General features: G+C 43.6%; 1 protein-coding gene across 1 annotated transcript in view; it reads right to left on the reverse strand.

The window, feature by feature from the left end:
* NCAM1 (neural cell adhesion molecule 1) overlaps window positions 1-23411 on the reverse strand; it is a 186692-nt gene extending 163281 nt beyond the window's left edge. The window contains exon 1 of the mRNA XM_074162274.1: window positions 23175-23411. Coding sequence (XP_074018375.1) covers window positions 23175-23411 — 237 coding nt within the window. The remainder of the gene's footprint in view (window positions 1-23174) is intronic.
* Window positions 23412-24652: the final 1241 nt, after the last annotated feature.

Consider the following 24652-nt stretch of genomic DNA (forward strand, 5'->3'; position numbering starts at 1 on the left):
ACCCTTCACTTAGTGCCAATCTCTAAAACAGGGCTTGAAGTGCAGTCCTGTCTTCCCAAATCTTCCCTGTGCTTCCCGTTGCAAAGATCCAGTCAAATCAGGCAGAGTCATTCCCTGCCACCTGCTAGTGCTCAAACAAGGCAGCATTTGGTTTTGTTTTGGTGGGCGGGCCTTTTCATCGTGAGAAAGGAAGGGGGGAAAGCTTGCTTTGCAGAGGGAGGTATATGCTGTACTTGACTGGATACTTTATTAGGAATGAGCTGAGCTGGTAAATGTCTGCTTTCTATTTCTTACTTCGTTCCAGTTTGCTGGAGATGTCCAGAAATTCTCCACTTACAGATGGTGCCTGCAGAATGGGCTAAATTAGAGGGCTGCTTCAGGGAGATTTTAAGGTATTTTTGGCCAGGGTGAACTACTGTAGATCATACACAGAATTTGAGACAACAACCTATCTTCAAGTGAGGCTGATAAACCTCCATGATTTGTTCCACGCCCCACTGAACCTTCAAAGAAGCAGGAATACATGGCAGCTGCGTGTACCTGTGAACTATGCACTTTATAGGTTTATGGAAGAAACATTTATCAACTTATTTACTAGTTCTGTTAGAGTTTTGAAAGCAAAAATAAGGCTTAGTCTAGCTATTTCTTTAGGGATACTTCTCTTTTTATGTGTGCCTAGTTCCCTAAGGAGCCAGTGTCTGACTTCCAGCCTACGAACACACAATAATAATGAGAAATAGATCCTATGAAAAATATAATCGAAGTAATTCAGTCTGAAACAAGAGGCAGGACTTCAGACAAAACTTTTGGATACTTCCTAATCAATAACAGCAATGAACAGCCCTCCTAGCAATACAGAAAAAAGGACCTCATATTTGAAACAAAAGACCAGGAATCAAAAGCAGCACATTATTTCTGGTACAACGTTTGTGCAAACTTGTAGATCTTTGGGTACAGCAGTTATCTCGGTCCACAAGGACAAAACGTGTGCTCCAAAAGGCGTTGGGAACCTTTATAGGTACTTATGAACTGTAAACATACAGTGAAAGGCTCTAAAAGAGAGGCAGGTTTCAGTACCACAAAGCAAACACAAAGAACCTGCATTATTTTTGCTTACCGCTGATACCGCTCTTCCACTGCTTCACTTCTTTTCTAGGAATGCTGTTCGAAGCAAAGGTGAAGGGGACTAAGAGTCACCTTTTATTTAAGCATTTCCAGCTGTCTGTCAGGAAGGCTATAACAAAGGGCAAGGCATAAGCACAGCTTTTCCAGGTTAGGGTTTTTTTGTGTTGGTGTGTTTTTTGGCTTCTAACATTTCAGAAGTCACCTGAGAGTGTAAGTGTAACCCAGCTGCAGCTCGCCAGCAGCTGAGTAACCTTGCAGTGGCCTTGCTATTAGCTGCCTCTGCTTCAGATCCAGGTGGCTTCAGGTGACTCATGCTTCTAATTAACGCCCTTGCCTGTCCAAATGAAGCAGTGCTTTGAAGCTGGAGCCAAACAAATTGGTCCCCAGAGAAGAGAGTGATGTGTGGCAATGCTAGTGGCATCATCCAAACAGCTAGACCACTCCACTTGGCACAGCATGGGTTTTTGTGAAAGGAAACTGAAAATGAAGGGAGGCCCTGGGGATCAGGGACATATTACACTTGTGAGTGTGCATCATTAAAGCACTACCACTGTGCTGTTGGAGAGGCTTGCTAGGGCTTTTCTCTATGTATTTTGTGACTTAAAACCTTTTCTATTTCAAATCCGGACAGGCTAAAATGATATTGAATACACTGCAACCCAAGTAAAGAGTTCAGGCAAGAAGAGAATGTGAAAATGTTTCAAAATTGCGAAGCCGCCACGAAGATTCCTTAAATACTTGAAGGCCAGTATTAAAGCAAATATCCTTCCCCTGCTGACTTTGGTGCCTGGCTGTCAGACAGCTGTGGACGAGATCAGTTTCCCAAGGTTAGGGCTCACTGGAGTCTGTGCTGATATGCACAGTCAGTACAAGCCCGTCTGGCACTCCCCGGCCCCAGACCACATGTGTGCTACCTCATTTCTGAGGGGAAGACAAAATGCTGTAATTATTTTATTTGTTTGCAGTGGTATTAGTCATTTAGTGTGTCACTTCACAGCAGGCTGTTGTCACTTTTTTCCCCCTAGCTTTATCAGAAGACTGCTGTCTGGCTAAGGTCTTGAGCTGGGCCTTAGGAGAGCAGTGTTCTTTTTGTGTGGCCATCAAAATTTTTCCATATGAGTCAGGGCAAGTTATTTTGCGTGTCTGCACCCCAGTTTCTTATCAGTATAATGGGGATAATTACTTTCCTTCTGTCCAGTTTGACTAAAACCCCGGAGAACAAGATAAACCTTAAATGTCCATGTCTGTGAACAGGGCTGAATGCAGCAGGGTTCAACGGAATCATCTGAATCAAAATGTATCACAAGTAACATACTAACACTAAGGAATTTTCCCTTGGAAACTGGCGAGGAATATTTGGCAGGAGGCAACGGCAAGCTATCCCTGTACATTGCTATCTCCTGCGCTCTGTCAGCTTTGAATGGATTATCTCCCAGTGCATGATCTGCCTTATTTTGCCTACGTCCCTTGCCTCGGTGGACTGCATATCAGCTGTGCAGCTGGGTGCACCTTCTTTTAACATATATCTGATTAAGATTGGACTAACAGCTTGTCACTCCCAGCTAGCCTGTCTATCAGTAAATGGGGTAATTATTTGCCTAACCACAAGCAAAGATGAAGAGAAGGGTGTCATCCTGCTGTCTCGTAGTTCAAAGGCAATATTCTCCTGTGCCCCTGAACAGGCAAAGCAAGATCTTCGCGTTGCTTGTGTCTCCAGAGATCTTGTGCTTTCCTCACAGATAACCAAACCTTCCTCAGCCCCAGCGTCATGTATCAGCTACAGACTGCCTGCTTTTGTCTTTTACTTGCGAAGGGTGGGATTCCACTGGCCTGTGTTTTCGTACATCGCTTTTTTCACCAGAAACATTTCAGTTCAGGAACTTTTGCTGGAGACACTGAAAATAGCCCATCATAATACCTTGTGGAAGTCATTGCTTTCTAGCCTCTACCACTTTGTCATCTCTTGCTGGTACTCTTTAAAAGACTGTCTGTAACACAACCCATTTCTGATCCAAAGGCTTCTATCTACTCAGGGGTCTCCAAATATGTTTCTTAAGGAATTTTTCTCTATTTTTCTTAAGGAAAAACTGAAGGAGGACAGTCTAACCCGGATTGCCTTCTTGTAATGGTAGCTGGCTGTTAGGACTCTAGCTTCTAATCCTGGTAATCATGAGATACATATGCTTTTTGGAAGATGGGAAAAAAAGGGGAAGGTTGTTCTGCAATAACAGACCGAGCAGAATTTGCATGGCAGAAAAGGAAAAAGCAAAATTTCTATGCTGATGAAATGGAAAACCAGGAACCTCTGTGGCCTAAATGTTTGCAGATTTTAAGGACCAATTCTTTTATTGCCTACTCCAGCTAAATTCTGCTGACTTCAGTATAGTTTTCTTCTACACTGGACTCAACTGAGAAAGAGAAGAATCAGTTCTGGCAAAACAATAGACTGTGAAGATCAAATGGAATTTCGCACTGAAAATACATTTCTTGTGAAAGATGTCCAGTCATAACCAGGTGTTCAAAAGCAACACAGTCTGTTTGATTAAAAAAAAAAAAAAAAAAAAAGGAAAAAGGTATCTTGGTTAGGAAGAACTGTCAGATTTCATTTCATAGAATGAATGCCGAAGTATGGGGGTTGTTGTCTGCAGCCATACCTGTGCAGCTTCCCGTAGCACTGATGGAAGATGAATGGCAGAGATTCAGGACATGGAGCCATGCCTAGATTCCCTCCACTCTTATATCACGACAAGGCAAAACTGCACTTACTGAAAACCCTGCAACCATTACATGGCTTCAATTGCTAAAACTGCCATTATCCTTGCAAAATTACTGGCAGCTAGAGGACAAAAACAGTTTTCTTGGAGCTGGAAGCAAGGGAGAAAGGAGGACAGCTATGACAGAGAACCTCAGAGCATCCATTGAGGCCAAAACAAGATGAGGAGCTAAACAGGAGCTCATCAAAAACCACCAGGGTCCCCTGTGAACAAGCTTTTCCAGTTTCTGTGTAGGATCCACATGCAGGAATCTGAGTGTGCCACGGTCTCTAGAACAGCATCAGCATTCTTCACAGCCACTGCTGTGTCGCTAATTACTTTTAATAAATGCATGCTGTGGAAATCACACTTTATTTATGCCCGAATTAAACCAAATAGTTTCTATTTTCCTCATCCATTTCATGTATAAAGAAAAAGCTTATCAATAGCAAATAAATGAGATGGGCTTGTTTGCAGACTCACTCCCTATGTAAAGCATGGGAACTTTTCAGGTAATTCCTTAGAAAAGGTTATGGTGTTTGAAGTTGGGTAACTGGAGATTCTATTTCTGTGAGGAGTAGTAACTGCCTTACACCATGGTATCAAATATCTTCTTTATATGCATAGAAATCCTGTATGCAGCTGTGTTAAGATGTTCCTTGAGGTTTAAATCTGCAGTACTTTCAGTCTTTCCCTTGATTAGTTATGGACTTGCCACGTAAGACCATATGCTTGACTTTGCAGGAAACACATATCTGGATTATTAATTTTTTCATCCCAATGTCTTACTGACAAAAAGTCAGAATTTCTTCACTTGACTGTAAAAGGTAATTGTTATGGTCCTCAAACCAGGACAGTAATGAATTTCAAGGAGGAAAACCTGGAAATGTTACATGTTTTTGATGCAGAAGCTATGTTTTCCAAAACATCCTTTCTACTCTTTCTGAAGAGATGTACCCACATTCATGTACAGTTTCTTTCTTAGATTTGTGGAGCAAGGCACAGAACCCATCATTCGGCCACGGTTTTCTCTGTCACACTGTGTAGATTATGTACGAAGTTACAGAGGTTTGTGAGCATTTATAACCACTATATTCTGGAAGCAGCAGGGCGCTGCAGCCAGCCTGGTCAAACAAGTTAGTCACATGACATTCAGAGACGTTTAAAGGAAAAACATGGACCCCTTTCTAAAAATTTCCAAGTCAAAATTTATTCCTTTATCAGGGCAGCTATTCCAGACACTGCACCAGTTCCACCTGATTACTGATATAATGATTAAGCAAATTAATCGATTCCTTTGATGGAACTTGCTGGGTTTTGCTATAACTGTCTGTACAAATGCTTCTGTTTCTACAGCATGTGGCTGTCTTCAGCAATGCAAATTACCGGTTAAAATGGTCACCTCTCCCACAACAGATGCGTTTTTCACCTGAATACAGCTCAAAAACTTATTAATTTATGCCTCATAGTTTGTGTTACTTCATTCCCTGGAAGGCCTGAAAAACATGGAAATCAGAGTCCCATCTTACCGAGGCGACAGCTTGATTTTGATTGAATGGCAGGTTTAGGGTTAGCTGCTTTGCGTTGATAGAGAAAGAGTTCAGGAAAAGATATGAAATTCTCTAACAGCTGCTGCTGGCAGTGAAATCCTGAACACAGTTGTTTTTCTCCTGTTCTGAAACAAGAGGTCTGGTTACTTTGACAGATTTGTACTGTGCTCTGTTTACACACCATTCAGAGTCCCACAAATGCTCAGTAAAACACAGTTCCTCACTCCCACTCCTTCCTTGCCCAACAGAGCCTCCTTCATGATCCATTTCTGCAAGCCTTCCCCATGTAGAGCTCCTATTTGACATTTGGAAACGCTGCCCCGCAGTCCTGAAGCTGGAAAAACCATGCATCTAATTCTCACTGAGAAAGAAGCGCAAGTGCACCCGTTGTCTTTATTGCGGTGAAATGAAGACATTGTCCTTTCTATTTACTCACCATTTCCAATCTTTACAAAGGCTCTATTCTGATTTCCTGCTCAAAAGTGAGAGGGTAATGCTACCTGTACAGTAAACACAGAGGACAAGGTAGAATTTAGGTTATCTGAATGTGGCCTCAAGGATACCCCAAGTGTGCAATCTTGGTGGTATGCTCTATATCCTCTACACCTAAGTGTTTTTAAACCACCAAGCGTCTGTCACGACCACCTGTTTTTCCCGTTCCTAAACTCAGCCTTACAGAAGGGCTTTGGAAAGAATGCATTTTAAATCACTTGGCCATTTGCTTCTGCTAGCATGACTTGCTAGCTCAGTGAAACCCAGCAGCCACTCACATACAACAAAACCCCTCTTTATCCTGAGAGAGATCATCTGTGCCAGCTCATCCACTTATTGCCAGAAACATCATCTGATTCATGAGCAATTACTGCAAAATGAAGCAATGAACCAATTCTTGACTGCAAATCAGAAACTGGGACACTTCCCACAAAAGTTAAACTCTTTGCAAGGGCTACCTTCAGATGTAAGCACCTCGTGCTTGCCCTCAGGATGGTATCTGCTCTACAGTTGTGCCACTCCAAAAAGTCATCCAACTTTGCCTGCCTTAAGGACCAATGAGATCTCTGACAGGTTGAATTCAGGCTACTTACATAGGAAACATGAAATGTGTAGTTAGACCTTGCAAGCACTTTGATGCTGGTTTCAGGATCAGTCCAGAAATCTGAGGTCCAGGCTAACTCAGCCTTGATGATTTATTTTTCATTTACGAGTTGAGAAAAATGGTTAAAAACAGAAACTTGGTAGCAATGGGGCAAAAGAAGTATCCCTTAAACTGAAAAGACGAGAACTGGAGTGTAAGCAGAGCTTAAGTTATAAAGACAGTATCTTTCCCTTGCAATTGCATGTCATGTTTATTCCAAAGTTTTCCCTGCGATTTAACTAGATGCAAAGAGAAGAACAAGTTCTAACAGAGCACTTGTGTTGCAGAAGCAGTCTCTTCTGGTGCAATACTTGGCCATCTGTGAAATTAAGAACATTAGAAGTATTCTCAGTGGAGCTCCCTGACTCTTCCTAAGCTTACAGGAATGCTGAGGTGGGAAATATTTCTTCCCAGAGCCTGTTGATTGAATCCATGTGGAAATCTCTACCTGATGATTAGGCTCACATGCCTGAAACAGAGCACAGTTTCCCAGACAGTTGCTGCTCTGGAAATGTATCTCTTGGAAGAAGTGTTTGCTCTTTTCTTGGAGGTGCCCTTCTTTCAAATATTCTGGATAAAATAAAACCTGTGTATCAATTACTGATGGAAGAAGTGACGCAGGAGAAGATCAAAGGTGAAGGTCACATTCACCATGGGTTACTCTTATTGTGTCATTTCACCAGATGTCTCATGCATGGACATAGACTGTGCTTTTGCTGGTGCCAAGTAAGAAATAGATGGGTGTAAGCTTGAACGGCAGGCAATTTGCACTTTGATGGCACTCTGAATGAAGGCAGGGCCCATCCAAGTCTCCAAGCAATACAAAACCAAATAAATATCTCTTTGAGGCAATGAGAGGATTTGCCACTAAAATGTTTGAGCGAGATGAATCTACAGGACTGGGAAACCTGGCAATATTCTGTGATTGTGAGAAGATCCAGACCTAGTAAGAGACTTGGTTTGGATAACAAAGACAGCCCTGGGATCTACACTTGAGCCTGGATTTTCAGCTGATATAGATTGAGTGAACTGTAGTAATGTCATCAGAGCTGTGATGATTTATGTTGTCTCAGTTCTGACCAAACATGAGTAGCTGCAATAACTTACAGTTTCATGCCTGATGGAGTGTTTTGCGGCGATCGCTTTGCATCCATTGCTCTTGTAAGGAAAAGAATGTTCTTTCAGCTAGCTACGCTTTGGTTAAATTTCTGGTAGCATGACTGCTGTGTAACGGAGACATGCAGAGGTGAATCACACCACAGCTATTTTGGCCTGAAAACTGATCCTTGTGGTGAGACACACTCACTGATGCTGGGGGAGTCATCACTGGAGCAGGTGGTTTGGGTCTCTGCAGGACCAGGCTGGAAGTATTCAAGAGAGGCTACTATCTTTATACAGGCAACCATTTCCATGCAGCGTTAGAGGAAACAATCCCCTTCTCTCCAGTTTCAAGCCTTGCCTCAGGAGAAGGTGCCATTCAAGCCTCTTTGGGAAGCACTAGGAGGGAGCTCTATGTCTGGAAAAGGAGGAGCTCTGATCCTGGCCTCCTGCTGCCCCCTTGATTTCTCAGTCCCAGTTTTTTGACCTTGAGATAACGGCCATTTCAAAGCTACGCCTAGTCTCTTTGTCGAGTTGCCTGTAAAATATTGGGGAAATGTTCAAAGTGAACAACATATTTATCCTTTCAAAGCAAATGATCGGTTTATTTCAAACCGAGCCCCATTCTGCTGTGATTTATTTTCGTAGTCTGTATCTCTCGTTCCTTTTTTAAAAACATATTGAATGCAGGTGATGTATTTTTGACATGATTGATTTAGACTTCAATGTGCCTGAGCTAAATGAATCAACGTTGCCAATTTCCTCTGCCTGTGACTAAAGAACAGCCAAGTTGATAAGGGCATTCTTCTTTCAATTGAAATGTTATAGCAATAGCCCTTGTTTTCCAGCTGAGAAGTCATCTGCATTATATCCAACTGCACTCTGTGAAATGGTGGAAATGTCATACAGCAAAACTAGGGATGTTGTACTTCCTTTGGATTCAGCTTTCACCTGCTCTCAGGCAGTTTAGTCCAGGCTAAAAAAGAAAGTCAGACGGATTGATAGTGGCCACTTTCACCCTTTACGGCTGTCACTCTGAGCTTCTAGGAGGCAGGTTGCTCATGAATATTTCCATCTGAGTTTGGAGGCACTGGGCTTTTTGTGAGAAATTTTGTTGCCTTGCAACACTTTCACCTTCGTATTGCAGCCTACAGAGGCTCAATTAAACAACTTAACTTACCGTTCCTTCTCTGAGCTCAGATCCTTGGGGATTTTGTTTCCTGCAAAGACAGCTGCACCATGGAAATGCAAGGTTCCCAGATTAAGAGTAGGTGCCTAGGACACAATCAGTGCTGTTTGCTCAGTTTTTAAGCGGAAGGAGGGGAATGCTCTGGGACCTGTACCGGTATTGAGCAACATGAGAACTCCAAACACTCTTCTACATATGGCCCAAATCTTTGTTAACGGGAGGAAGAGGTGTTTGGAGTCTGTGTCCCTCGGGCTAATGCAGAAGTGAAGACTGCCTCCCTCCCCAGGCTTAGGGCTGACCTGCTCTTCCCACCTCATTGCTGATAAATCTCCCCCTCGCTGAGATTTTTCTCTTTTCCTTGCTGATGAAGCCATATTGGAATTGCAGTGTGCCTGGTTACCATATAGGCTTGTGGATTTTTCGTCTCCCAGCTGCTACCTACTTTTCTTTCATTTTTTGCCTCTTCTTCAAGTATACGAATCACTCCCTCTCTCCCAGTAGCTCTTATTGGTGATGTGGAGGATGTAAAGGAGCAGATCTGCTCTTGGATCTTAGCACTCCTTTCTTGTTTTACTTCTGTACAAATTTTATGCGTCGGCTCCCAATACCACTTAGTAAAGTCTATTCTGCTCTGCAGAGTGAACATTGAGCTGCGTGCCTCTGCATCGTGTGACTTGAGTACACAAGGGAAACCAACAGCATGTTTCTATAGAAAAGTTCATCAGGCAATTATTAACTGAGGTTCCCAAAGATGAGTTTTTTGCAGCAAAACAGCTTCTGGAGCCAGCCACTGGAGGGAGCCACTGGAAGGAGGCTGGACTTGGGCAATACCAGTTAAAACGCAACTTAACCCACCTTGAGACTCACAGTCGCACCTTTCTGCGAACAGGCAGGTCCACGAGTTGAGGAAGTATATAAATAAGGAAGGAGAGAGAATCTTAAAACCTGAAGGTTTCTCACAGAGAAAGCCCAGGTAATGAAAATTATCTTCTCAGAGATCTAAGGATGAAAAGCAACTCAGGTTTAGTTCAATCTTAGAATTTGCTCCTAATATGGAAACACACAGTGGCTTTGATAAAACCAAGGGGAAGAAAGAGGCGGTAAGCATTCAGGTCAAGAAGCAGTGTAAAGCAAGTGAAGACTGAGTGTTTGTGGCAAGAGGAAACTGCGGAGAAACTGTCAGCAAGGCGCCAGACGTGCCCTTGCATGGGTTTATAAAAGGTTAATAATCCATAATGGTTTTAAGGGAAGGCTATTCAGTTCTTCATATTGTCATCAGATGATTTGAAGAGAAACTACAACACAGTGGAACATGGGGAGCAATAGAAGGAGATACAAGTATGTAATTTTGCAGAAGGAAGGGAGCCTCTCAAGAACATGCAGCTCTCTAGAGCAGGTTAGGGCAGATTAGGAGCAGCACCTCCACAGTCCCCTTCACCTTATCCATGTCCTCCACCTGCCACATTCTACCAGAAGGTGCTTTCATCTTTGCCTGAAATCCTGGAGATGCATTTCTATCAACAGTAATAATAATAGTGGCCCAAGTTACTCACTTGTGCCTTATTCTAGGGAAAGTCAATCACAGCAATGCAACTGTATTTTCTACTCTGTTGTTTCTCAGTCAGGATGTTTTATATTTCTGGCAAGTTTCTTGCTTCCTATTTCAGACACTGCTACTGAAGCCCAGTCAGATTAACTTATGGGGAATGAGACAGAAATGTTAAAGTGTAAACGCAGGTCAAAAGCGTAAAAGCTTCTTTAACATCCTTTTGCTTGTGTGGTGCGCTCTGGTGCCTTGAAACTGACCCAGCCCTGGGTTTTATTTTGCAAAACCAAACCCCAGAAGGCATAGCTTTGCAAACATTTTAAAAAGCAGCACTCATTTTTGCCTCTTTTGACTGTATCCACGACCGGCAGATGGAAATTTCTTTCCCCCTTTGCATGTAACTCCTCTCCTTGAGCTGGATTCAATATTGCTTTAGCACCCACCATAAATAAAATCTGCTTTCAAGGAGAACAAAGGCGGCTGTGTAGAGTGGAAGAGCAGCCCAGGCAAGGCTAAATGACAGGCTGGACAACGGGGCAGACGCAGCTACATCTGGCAAGTGGCTGGACAGCTTGGGGTGGGCCCCACGGGGTTGGCAGAGGGACACCTGGCTCAGACAAGGGCTGCCCAGTATTGATTTCACACCAGGGACGCACAGATGCACATTTGCTTAAACTAATTAACAGGGTAGAAGCTACCTCCTCCTCTGGCTTTGCTGATGGCTGACACAAGCTCATTTCTGTATTGGTTTATTAGCTCTGATAAGAGATAATTCAATTAGATAAGATCAGCTAACGATGACTGCACTTTGTATATGCATTAGGCAAAAAGCAACTAGAAACCCACATCACTTAGCTTTTCTCCTCCCAAAAGAAAACAAAAGAAGAGAAAAGAAAAGCTTAGTCTGTTTCTACTAACTTTGGCAATGTGTTATTAGGGAATTTGAGGCCCTGGGTTGAGGCTAAATGACATGGAGAAAGGATTAATGGGAATTCAGGCCAGGATGCAAGAGGCAACTCAGACTGAGAGCCGAGTTATCTTCTCAAATGGATGAAGAAAGGAATGATAGAGAAATGGTGACAATAATAACAATAGACCTAAAGAAACATAAGCCCCAAGATCCCCAGCAGGGAAATGTCTGGACAGGCATGTGGCTGTACTGTGCTTAGTGAGGAAGTGGAACTGCAGTGCACCAGAGCAGTGTTCTGGCAGCTGATGCTCTCAGCTGGCTGCAGACTGGAAACGGATAGGTGTTGAACCCAGCTTGAAAAGGAGAGCAAGAACTGAGGCAGAAATGAATTTCAAAGGCCTGTGCTGTGTTATTTAATGTGTGTATATGAGGGCATTTCTCCAAAGCATTGCAGTTTGTTCTCTAGTACGCTTCTGCAAAAAGTACGTCCTGAGGGGCTTGGTGCTTCTTTCCCAGTTTTGTGTATCTCAGAAGCAGAGGCGTGCTCCATCAGGCCATCCTTGAGTTCCTGTTTTATTCTTTATTTTGGCATCATGTTTAAGAATGTTTATATTTAGCACAGTGCTGGACAGAAAGATGTTTTTGAAGAATTTGCGTCATGCACATCTTCTCTTGTTTTCCTCTCATTTTACAAGAGTTCCTGGATAGAGGATGGTAACGTTCAAAAAATACCTACAAAACACAGCAAAATCACTATAGCCTGTAAATAAGCTGAAATCGCTTGGAGTTGCTACAAAAAAAAGAACTTTGCAGACAAAGGGCTGCAAAGCCAGGATAGTTGCAATGGGACGGCACTGAGCTGTTGATGTTTACAGTACAGTTTCTCCACCTGAGCTAGTTGTCTGGACTCTTTTTTTCTGCCCCCCCCCCCCCCCCCCCCCCAGTTGAGAGAAGCAGTTGTTTCTAAGATGTGTTTCATCTAATCCAAAAGCATCTAAATTAGGCCAAAAACATTCCTCAGTGTCTATTTCTTTCTGTTGGCTGTAGAGGGAATCTTGTTAAACAGCTTAGGTGCAGATTTGTTAGGGTGGGATGATTCATACTGAAGAAGGGTTTGGATCTGTGGAGAAGGTTTCCATGTCCTTTCCAATTAAAAACAAGGTATCTTTCGTCTCAACCATGTTGTAAGACCAGCTAGGCTGATCTCACATTCTTAATGGTTTTACAGTTAGGTGGTCAAAAAGCTGATAAGTCTGTTACTTTGATCGCACAATATATAAAACAAAGAAAACTGACATCCCTAAGAAGACAGTCTGATAAGGAAAAAAAAATGCTGGCATCTAAACCCTGGAGAACAAAAAAGACTTCAGATGTCATGCTTGGAGGATTTTAAGAGGGGTGAGAAAGAGAAGCTGCTGCAGTGTTGCCCCATAAATGTTTGTTATTCTTACATGGGTGGAACTTGTCTATATTGCTAGACACATGATGGGTAGCATTTGGTGCAAGGCAAGAGTAGGCAAGGGAACTACTCAATAAACCTTTTTCTTCCTCATATGTCATGCACACTAGGTATCACCTGCACCTTCCTCTGTTGCTCCTGTTAATCAGCTTGTCCCATGCTTGCCTTAGTGCACTGCTTGTGATCCCCTGGGAAATGAAGCCAGAAGGAAGGAAGGTTCTTCCAACATCAGCGAACTTCCCCTGTACAATCATCTAAAGTGCTTGGTGTTTACAAGCAAATGAAACAGAAAAGCAGTGCTGAAGGCAAAATGAAAATGGGAATCAGCTGGGAATGGAGCATAATGCTATGTTTAGCTTCGCTAGGCATGGAAAAATATTTATTTCTAGCCTCGGGGCTATAACGGGGGGCACATAATTAACCAGCATCAGCAATGAAGGCCACAGTTTTCATGCATTTCTAATCCCAGGGACCAGCTGCAGCAACTGAGGAGGCAGAAGCTGGAAACACTGGCTATGCTCTCAATTTTTTGGTGCGTAATTGTACAAATACAGAATCACAGAATGGTAGGGGCTGCAAGGGACCTTCAGAGATCATCTAGTCCAATCCTACCTGCCAAAGCAGGTTCACCTACCAGGGAACCTGCACGCAGGCAGGTTTTGAATATCTCCAGAGAAGAAGATCCACAGCCTGTCTGAGCAGCCTGTTCCAGTGCTCTGGCACCCTCAAAGTAGTTTTTCCTCATGTTGAGATGGAATTTCCTGTGTTCCAGTTAGTGCTCGTTGTTCCTTGTCCTGTTGCTGGGCTCCGCTGAAAAGAGTCTGGCCTCATCCAGACACCTGCCTTTTAGATACTCATCAGCATCGATGAGATCCTCTCTCCAGGCTAGACAGACCCAGGTCTCTCAGCAGGCCTGGTTTGAGACCGGCACTGCTAGCCTAAAGCAGAACAAATGTCACTACTCAAGATTTCTTGAGGACTACCTCTGTGTGTAGCCTCAAGGGTAGGAGGATACTAGTTTGAAACTAGAGTGATCAGTCTAGTGGCGAATGTTCATCTAAGCCAGACCTTTAGATACGTTTATCTTTGATTTCTAAGGTCCTGAGGTGTGTGGATATGTTCGAACTTGAAGGCTGAACTGCTGAGAAGTGACAAAACAATGTGACAGTTCACGACAGGAGGGAGAGGAGGAAACAGAGAGAGGTGATAAGAAAGCCACGTGAGAACAGAGACTGCAGTATTGTCAGGCTGGGAAAACAATGTCAGTTCCCATACTGAATGGGAAATAACTGTTGGGACCAGAAAAACCCAAACCCAACCCACCAAAAAACCACAAATAAATTCTCCCTCTGACTTTCAAGTAAGCCCCGAAGCTTTCATTTAATTCCTACTTGGAGCAGCTAATGCCAAGGAAGCACTAACTGACTGATAACTCAGACATCGCTTTGCTTTAGGAAGGAAATGCTACCCTACCAAAACACACAGAGCACAGGGACTGCAGCTTACAGGAAAATAGCTCATGTAGGCTGGAGGGGGTGGGACACCCATGAAACTGGGGACCCTATTCCCCTGCTTCTGGGGAACAGGGGTGTGCTCTTAAGGGCTATGTGGCATGCCTGTAGCATGCTTTAATCCCCACACATCTCAGTTCCTCAGTGAAAAAGCAGAGATAGCAGCACCTCTTCCCAGCCAGTCTTGCTTGATTTTCTGAATTGCATGCTATGTTCTTTTAGGAGCAGAGACCGTCTCCGATTATGTAAATGCACAGCACCCAGCACAGTTTGAATTTTCTGTCATAACAGAATGGCCTTTTTGCTCTGTACACATCTAAGGAATTGTCAGCTTTCCCGATTTCTTTTAAAGCTTCCCAAATGATGCTCGGGTTCTAAGATATTATGCAGTTGCTGAGTCATGCCAGAAAACAAACCAAAAAAAGGGAGAGGGGAGGAGAGCAGGGAAGGGAAAACAAAGATGTTTCCTGGGGATATTGTAGCTGCTTTTCTACAGGCCATTTGGATCATTCTATAAAATTATTCTGAGAATGAATTCCTTAGGATCAAATTCATCAATATCATTTAAAAAAGCCACTAGAAGGGATTGTATTATTTCTAGTTAACAATTTTATTTCCATTCTGGGACCCTTCCTGGTTTGCCTTCTTGCTTTCTCCTATTCATTCTATAGCATTTTTCCTGTAATGTGGCAGGTAGTCAATTGAAGAATTTTTCTTTACTCAGTACAGCTCTCTGCATCAAGCATTTAGCATGGAATGTGCAGTGTCTTCCCAAGACCTTCCCACACCCCAGGACAGGTAATCTGGAGCAGTGATACTCCTATTTCTATGGGGCTATATTTCCATTTGCTGTCTGAGTCCCTGCACAGCCTGGCCCCAATATTGCTATAGAAACAAAGTGGCAGCAAGAGATGTGCTGGAATCTCTGTATCCGATTGAAAATAGCTCCTACCTACCCAGTGTGCTGGAGCCTTTAACAGTCTGACCTTTCCACTGGAGCCTCCTGTGTTTTGTAGCAGAGACACAATTAGCTCTCATTTGGCCCCATTAAAACTCGCTTCTGCAGCCAGCCATTGTGCTGCCAGCTGGATTCCTGAGATGGCTGCTTGGAGGGGTGGTAAATGAGGAGAGAGTACTGAACCATATCCCAAGAGATAATGTCCTCACTGAGCACCTCTGGCCTCAACCCAGGAGTGGCAAAGATATGCCTCAGCCAGAGGATATCAGAGGACAGAGAAAGGGACCAATCCAGAGTATGAACTGCTCTCTGCACCCCTCTCCAGTAACAGGATAGGAGCAATCCCACCTCCTCTTAAGGTGCCTGGATATGCCTGTGTATTTGCGTACATCAGACTGGTTACACTGCAGACTGTGCAGCAGAGAGCTGCCCGTTCTCAGGGCTCCAGGCTCATTGACTGAATGCAGCTGGGCTTACATTGCTGCCCATCACCATGGCATCAGGCATCACTCAAATGTAAGAGCAGCATCCCTGCTGGATGCTCCGTAACCAAAAGGAAAGAGGTCTGTCATTGAAGCCCCTGGGGAAACAGCCCTTCCAAGGAAACCTATGTCTCCCGGGCTTTGGATTGTGGCTCTCTGGGACTTGCAGCACTGTACCACTGGTAAAAAATACCTTGGTATTTCTGAGGCATATGTCAGACAACTGTGGGATCTGAGAACGCCCCGTGCTAGTTTCTATTCCTGGACAGCCTGAGTCATGAACCCTGTGAGACAGAGCCACATTATGCATCCCCAACAGGGGCTTTCCTTTGGTCTACGTTGGGATGACAAGCTCAGACTCTCTAAGAAAAGAGAGATAAAACTTCATCGTCACCTCTTGTCCATTCACCAGCTGCTGCCCTCCATGATGGACAAGACTGGCACCATGACAGTCAGCCCTTTTTCTCTCATGCTCCCACTGTAGAGAAACACTGCTCAAAAAAGCACTCTCCAACTCTGCATTCTCCCCTCTGTCACCTCAGACACTCCTCTCAGCGCTCTCATGGCTCCTCTCAAACTCTTCCAGCTTCTCCCCAAGAGCACCTGGACCTCCGCCTTCGCAGCAGCCTCCCTCATTGATCCTCCATCCCCACAGCACCTCTGGTAGACATAGGCACAGCCCCGTGTTGCTCCAAAACCTGCTTCCCTGCATGGCCCAGGCCAGCTGTGAGGCAAGTGCCTCACATAGCAGCGACAGCAGTAGCAGCACAGGCAGTCTATGTTTAAATGTCTCCCTGAAGCCGAGAGCTAAAGAAGATTCGGAGAAATAATTTATAAACAGCCACCAGATCTAAGTCTGATACCCCATAAAGCTGGTTTTTCTTTTCCTCCGGCTTTCAGAATCAGATGGACTTCTTCATCCATCAGCAAAAAGACAGAGGAACATCCATACCTGCCTCCAGTGTAATTTCTTTAGGGCCCAGTAATGTCAGCTCTCGTAGGACTGCTTTCCCTCGCACAGGAGGGGCAGGCAGGCGCCAACACACAGAAGGACAGATCCTGTGTTTACAGAAACCTTGCACCTCGAAGAAGGCAGGTCGAACATTTCATTAAAAGACAACGACCACCTCTGTTTTGACATAATTTTACCTCTTAAACTATTCAATTTTTATGAGTGATAACTCAATCTCTCTTTGGGCTGTAGCTATGCTCTTTTTTCCTCCCACGATCCTCACTGAAAGAGCTGGAAAACTGCTGCAAGTCGTTATGCTGTTTTTCTTTTTTTCTTAAAAAAAGAGTTAATTTAAAAGCTTCTCAGCAGTGGAGACAAAACATACTTTCCCTCTCTTGCCCAGCTGTAATTGCAATAGTCTGCAAGTGGACAATGCCTAGGGAGCCACAGCAATCACAGCATTAATCAGTAACTGACAGTAAAACCAGGCCAGTGTTTATGACAGGCTTTATTCTGTGGGAATAGAGCTTTGACTTGTTATCTCCTGAAAATCCTCACTGCCAAATCCTGCCCTGCATATTGTGAATCCTACCTTCTTTCTAAGCCAAATACTCGCTGGACATGTTAGAGCAAGTTGATGAGAGCTAATGAGGCTGGGCTGATTTATTGAAACCAGCTTGCTTGTCTTCTCTCTGTAGGGCTGCTATAAACAAGGGGTAAATGCACTGACGTCACTGGTGTGAGTCTGATGTAAAGCCAGGGAAAGGAGTGGCAAGCGCACACTGTTTAATCAGATGCTCTGGCTGCAGATCTGCTTGGCATCCCCTATTTGTTTCGCTTGTTTCAAAATAGGAATTGCCAGCACTTTGCTGAATGCAGTGGAAATTCCTTCTCTTCCAGCACCGGGGCTGTAAAACCTGCTTGAGCTTCCTCTGTTACACTGCTTCCGAAACATCGCCCGAAGTGCCCTGGAAAGAGTGCATCAGCCAGCTCTCCCCCCTCTCCAGAAGCAGCAGGGTGCTAGAGGGACTATTTCTCGTCTTTCTGTCACGGAGATTTCCCAGGCTGTGCCCAGAGCCCTGCGCCTCCTTGCACTCTTGCTGCTTTGCCCAAGGTCTGCAAACACTTCCAGTTGAACCAGGGGCTGAATACACAGCTTTGCAGTCCCTCTCTTCGACTTCCAGTCAGAACTTTAAGGAAGTAAAAATGGGGTTTGCAGCTACAGCTATTTGAAGTGCTTCCAAGTTGGCTGGCTGGTGGCTTGTAAAATTTATATTGCATGTGCGGCAGTAGTCCTCCTGGGAATCTTATGACTTTAAGTCCCTGATAGAGCCATTCTGACACATGCTCTGTGTAGGTGTTTTCTTTCACCACTTAATCTGCAAATGGTTGATCTCTTGTTCATATTTCAGCCAAAGCGTGATACAGGTGGACCTAGACAGACAGGGTCATCTTGGTGACTCAGTCCAGCAGAAACAGAAATGCATTATAAATTCTCCACTACTTAGTACTGTAGCTGTCTTTACACTGTGCATGTTTGGTACATTGCACAACAGGACTCTATCTCTGGTTTTGGCTTTCAAGGTCTTTGGTAATATAAATAAATCATCTCATAAAATAGAAAAAAGGACAGAGAAAGAGAGTTTTCCTATAATGAAGATCCAGTGGAATACTTCATCCTGAAACCTGCCAGTCTGTGGTAGCCTTCACAGAACTTCAATGGGAAATATTGGATCAGTGCATCTGTTGTTAAGAAGTGGCACTAAAAAGGTAGATTTCCAAATTAGTTCCTTAAAGAGCTTTACAAAGCACTTAGATTGGAAGCAATTCACAGGAAGTAACAGCTTGTTTTATACGTCTCTGAGACGCCCTATACATTCCTGGTGGCCTATAAATAACAAATAATTATAAATATGCATATGCAGAGATGCAAAGAGCCTTAATCGCAAAACATGTATGCATATTTGTAGTACAATACAGGGGGTCCCTTCTTGAAAACCTGCAGCATTAAAAATGAGCACCAGGATTTTTATAGCCATCACACCTCTTCAGGTTTTTAAACACTGACTTGTCTCCCACCTCCTTTCCATCTGAGCCAAGACCTGCTTCTGGTGGTTCCTGATGTGACACACTTTCAACTGTAAAACAGTGAGCAAGCATTGCATCTTGTGCCTATGCCCACACAAATAGTTTTATAGAGTCCTTTAGAATAGAAATAATACCAGTATCTGCCCTACCCAGGTCACAAACCTGTAGCATAGACTTTCATCAAACTTTCAGCCCCAAAGCTCTTAACTCTGCAAAGACCCAGCTATGCCCTTCTGGGTGAGAAGAGAAAGCGCAGCTGCCTGCGGTGGTAGTCTGCCATGCCCTGTATATCATCCATGAAAGAGTCCCACAGAGAAAGGGCTCATACATTTCCTTCCTCTCAAAGCTGCCATTACCTCTCTTTCCAACAGTACTGTCCTTGAGACCAAACTGCATTGTTAGTAAAAAGTTTTAATAAATGATATATTGTATGCAAGCTAATTTTTGTGCTTTCCAAATAATGGAGATTGGAACTTAACAAAAAAGTTTTCAATGCCTCATACATTCTTTCTTCATAGGAATTAGGCTCTTATTTAAATGGGGTTTTATTTGCTGATTACAAGTAGCGCATTCATGCACTCAAAGAGGTTATGCCTTGATTCTCAGCAGGCGCAAATCAACATGGGTTCCCTGACTCGAGAGCTATAGTGATTTATGCGGGCTGAAGATACGGCCACATGACCCCATGCAACTCTGCCTTTCTCTAAGCAGTTTCCAAATTACAACTCTACCTAAAGAAGAAGAAGCTGATATATCTCATGATTAACTCTACAGAAAACAAGTAATTTTGGGCTTGCAAAGGTACTTTAATTTCCTTGGTTTGATGACTAGCTCATAAAGGCTCCTTCTGTCTTAAACTAGAACCTCGGTAAGAAAAATTAAGCATGCTCTGCTCCAACTGGGGCATGGAAGTGAGAAGGCAGACATCCTGTTGTCTGGGCAAGTTCTGGGACAGTTGAACAAGAATTCAGCCAGGATCCTTGCGACTACAGTACATTTCATATAAATCATTGCAGGCTTCTCTCCTCCCCTTTTCCCGATGACATCTTGTTAGGACCAGCTCTACTACTAAACCTGCCCTATTTACAGGGATGATGTTAGAGCACATCCACTTAAGAATTTGAAAAACCTCACATATTCAAGAGTTGTGGAGGGTCCTCCTGAGAGAGAGCAAGATTCACCACGGAATTGAGGACTCTCAACTCCTCTTGGCTTTAGGGGCTACAGGAAAATACAACTGAGAGACAAAATTGTCAAGGAAAGGGACTGTACAGCTCTTCTCGTGCAAAGGTATTTCCAGAAGCTACAGGTGGAAAAAGCAAAATCAAGAGATGGCATTAAGCAGGCTTTATTAATTTATTTCACAGCAGCAACTGAGTCATAGGCTAATTAATAAAAGCCCTTAGATGTGACAGTTTCACGTTTAGCAAACTCATCTGCATTTCTTTTGCCATTCTGCATCAAAGCCAAGGGACCCCTGGGGCTGTTCTACCACCAGCTTCTTATATCTGCATCCAAAATCTGATCCTTTGAAGAGGGACTTTCTAAGAGGGCTCCCTTAACTGATGAGAGAACTGTTTCAATGTGGTACTCTTCCTCCCCAGTATGCTAATACTAACCTTTGTGTAGAAAATTTTTCCTTTCTTATGTGTTCTTACAAAACCCCAACAACCTAAAACATTTAAGGTTTTTTTGTTGTGTGGTTTTTTTGTTTGTTTGTTTTGGTTTTTTTGTGGTGTTTTTTTTTTTTTGCAAGGGAGTACCCATCATTGTGTGGCTGTTTGTGCTTCATGCTCATTATTACTATTTGTCCTTCTGTTTGTTGTTTTATGTTCCATTTTCTCTCCTCTCTTGGTTTTAAAACGCTCTTTGGTGAGTTCAGCTACTGTTCAACTTCATTTATTCCTACAATTGCAAAACTTATGTTTGAAGCCAGGCAGGAATATTCCCACTTCATGGTCCAGTAACAAGCTCTATCCAAATTATGTTGCCTTGAGAATATTCTTTTTAAGGAAAGACACACAACATCTGAATTGATCAGGTGTTTTAAAGTTTGATGGATTTAAGTCTTCGCTTCCGCAAATTTAATCTTCTGTTAAATTCCCATTTTTATTCAGCCCTGTAATGTCACATGCTGGAGAGCGATTTCTCATTTCCTAGTAAATACGTAGCAGAATTTCTTCCTTTCACACTTCCCTGACCTATGCTGTGGCTAAACATCAAAGATTTGTTTGTCCGGGCACATCCCGGACATGTGCCCGGGAACAACTTGTATTCCAGGCCTCACCAGTGGTACTGCTTTATATTTTGATCTGCACAGATAATCCGCTCTGAATTCAGCCATGCCAGAAACTGGAGCTGCCAATTGCAATTTTTGGCTGGGGCAATCAGGCAACGTTCAGACATACGTTAAATTAAATTTGAAAATTAGCATTATTGGTCCCAACATAAACAGGAGGAAAGAGAACAGGCTTTGCATTTTCTGCTTCATGGGATTTGAGGTAGTAGGAAAATATTCCAACATGTGGTTGTTTACCAGAGTAGCAGTCCCAACTTCTAACATACTCCAGATTTTTTAAAGCATTTGTAACAACAATAGGCCAGATCTGTATCTTAGAGAAGTCAAAGAGAGCCTTTCAGTTGGATCCTACTGAGCCATATCCTTAGCAGGCATAAAGTGGCCCAGGTCCAAAAAAATTAGCAGAGCTGCAAGCATTGACACCAACTAAAGATATGGCCATATGTGGATTTGGATTAATTCTTTGATTTTATATTTTCCAGGCATCGTGCAAAACATTGGCTAATTGGCAACATTTGTATTTAAAAGGAAGTTAAAATAGTAACTGTATTTATATATCCGTGTATAGAAAAGTAGACGTAGAGTGGGAGGAGAGAGCCTAATGTCTGTAATCTTTAGAAATGGGGAAGCAAAAATCCAGTTTTAGGGCAACAACAGATTCCCTTTGCAACCTCCTGTAGTTAAATTCCAGCCCATTTCTTTGCAGACCTCAGATTCCTCTAGGGACTTGTTTTTTCATATAGAACAAGTAATACAGTGATCCTTAAAGAAAGGCCAATTGGTTTTTAAGCTATGCATTTATTTTTATTAACGTGTTCGTCCAGGTATTTTAGTAAGTTGGTATATTAAGACAATTATAGAACTGTTTTGCTGCTAAGTTTTGCACAAGGAACCCAAACAAAGTGTGAGTCAGTGTCAGGAAGAGTGATATTTCTCTATACAGAACAAGTGAGTACCTCAGTTAAAAAAAAAAAAAAAAAAAAAAAAAGGAATAGTAGGAGAACAGCAAAGGCATCTTTGTCCTGGCTCAAAGAGGAACTGGAGTATTTTGGAAACACACTATTCCAGGCAGCTGAGAGGTGTTTTCGGTCTTGCCTGTGGCCTACTTTTGTTCCTTGATCTATCATTGATATAGCACAGGAATGAACCGTATACATTACTTGCCTCAGACTCTGTTGCTATCCATGCCTGCCTGAGGATACGAACTTGCAAGGTAAAGACCACAACAGGTTGCATGATTTGTCTCATTTCAAGAGTTACTGCAGAAGCGGCAAGATCACAAGGGAGACGGGCAAATATTTACTTTAGGTTTGTTTGTATAGAGCCCAATACGAATCCCCACACTAACCCAGCTATTTATCAAGTAAAAAACTATCACATTATGAGTCCCTACTCCAGAACCAATATTTGATTTGAATATTATGTGTACAAGCACTTGTAAAATAAACAGGCCCGTTTGCATTGATAACTAGGCTCTTGGAGACAGTAGATCAGATACACCGTTTTGCAAGTTTTCCCCTTTCCAGAACAAGATCATACAAAACTTTTGGGAAGAGAATAAGAATTGAACCAGTAAGTACAAATCTTTATTTCAGGGCTGAGAAAAATGGAAAGCTGTGCATTTATGAAGAGGCCTCTGACTTATGAGTGATACAGGCACAGTAGTTGCCGTTGCTTCTACCAGAGAAGACCATCAATTTAACCTGCATTTACGTCAGCTGGCACCCCTATGTGAAGAGTACTCGTATCAATAAAATTTCCTCTTTCGGGACTGCAGTGCCTTTACCCAAAGAAAGAAGCATAGAACAGAATACGGGATTTCAGTTGGAAGGGACCTACAACAATCTAGTCCGACTGCCTGACCACTTCAGTGCTGACCAAGTTAAAGCGTATTGTTCAGGGCATTGTCCAACCGCCTCTCAAACACTAACAGGCTTCGAGCATCGACCACCTCTCTAGGAAGCCGGTTCTCGTGTTTGACCAACCTCTCCTTAAAAGACACTTCCCACCGTCCGGTCTGTTGGTAGCTCTTTCCCCCATCGGTTCTAGCTCTCACAATCAGTCCCTCCAGCTTACATCCAAAGATACGTTTGCCCCACCTCATCAGGTCCCAGCGTACCTTGTGTTTTGAAGGATCTCCCACGGTGTAAAACCCCAAGGTTTTGGTGGAGGCGCCAGTCCTGGAGTCAGATATTCCTTCGAACATGCCACAGCCAGAAACCTGGGTGGTCACATGCTGGAACAGGAGCTCCGTCCGTGCGGCTGCATCGGTTCTCCCAGGTGCTAGCAGCTCGGGAGAAGCAGAGGACGCTGCTTTTTTGAGGCTGGTCCCCACACCGCCGCCTGGGAAGGACATAAGCTCGATGTCGCCATCGGCCGGGCTCGTCCTTCTCGCCTGCTTAAACCTCCCGCGCTGCCGGGCGCAGGCTCCGCCCCTTGCCGTCTCATCCAATCAGCGGCTCCGGGGTCGGTCGCTCGGGGAACGCCCCCCACTCGGGCCAGGCTCCGCGGGTCCCGCGCGCCGCTGCTGCTGCGCCTCGCGCGGCTCCGCCGCCCCTTGCAATCCAGGCAAACCAAAGACAACAATGAGAGTTCGAGGAGACAACTTCTCCCTTAAACTTGCTTTTCACATCAACTTCGCCTCCATTCCACACAGCGGAAGGCAGCGTCCGAAGGCCGCTTTCCACTACCTGCATGCTACTTTTCCCAGTACCCCAGCTAGCAAGTATTTTTCCTCTGCTTGCTTCCTGTGTATTGCTTGCGGCGTGGCTGAAGGACCTACACATGCTCTGGAATGCGTTACTGGGCATCATCAGTGCTAAAGCTTTAAAGGTCATATATAAAATACATGTTTCCAAAAAGCCTTTCCAAACAGGTGCTTTGAACAAGGAAGCTCTGACGTTGCAAGCTTTTCCTTCTGTAAATGACCACGATCCAGTATAATTTTGCTCCTAGGATCTTCTTCCGAGTTCTGTTACAGCCTCATGAATCTGAAATAATCCTTTCAGGCTGATGGGTTTGGCCTTGTGCTCATCAGGGTCCCAGGGAGAATCTAGCTTATAATTTTCATTTCTTCCACAGACTTCACTTGCGGTTTATCATTTGCATCTGTAGGCTACAAGGCTCACCACAGTCTGGACAGATGTTTTAAAAAATATAAAGGGTATGAAAGGAATAATCCAGCCGTATCCTGCTGGACTTAGTGTTTCCTCTGTGTCATTCCTGGTTTACTCCCTGGGTCCCTCAGGGAAACTAATCAAATTCTGTTTGCTTTGACCAGACAAATGTTTCGTTCCCAGTAGTTTGAACTGCACTACTAGGAAGCCTGTTTAGAGCCCTAATTAAGGTTTCTGCCACTTAAATCAAGTTGAATACCACGCACAGTACTGAGTAATAGGACCCTGCTCTCTACAGCAGCTTTTTTTTTGGTTTTTTTTTTCTACATAAAGGGAAATAAATTACATTCATGCAATTCTCCAGTCTGTTGTGTGTTTTCCAGCAGTGGTCCCTGATGCAAGCTCTCAGGGTTTGAGCTCTTGCCTTTTCTGCACCAGGGGACACAAAAAGGGGAGGGAGAGAGACATATTGCCTCCTGCA

Source organism: Numenius arquata, chromosome 22, assembly GCF_964106895.1.
Source record: "Numenius arquata chromosome 22, bNumArq3.hap1.1, whole genome shotgun sequence".
NCBI classification, from domain to species: Eukaryota; Metazoa; Chordata; class Aves; order Charadriiformes; family Scolopacidae; genus Numenius; species Numenius arquata.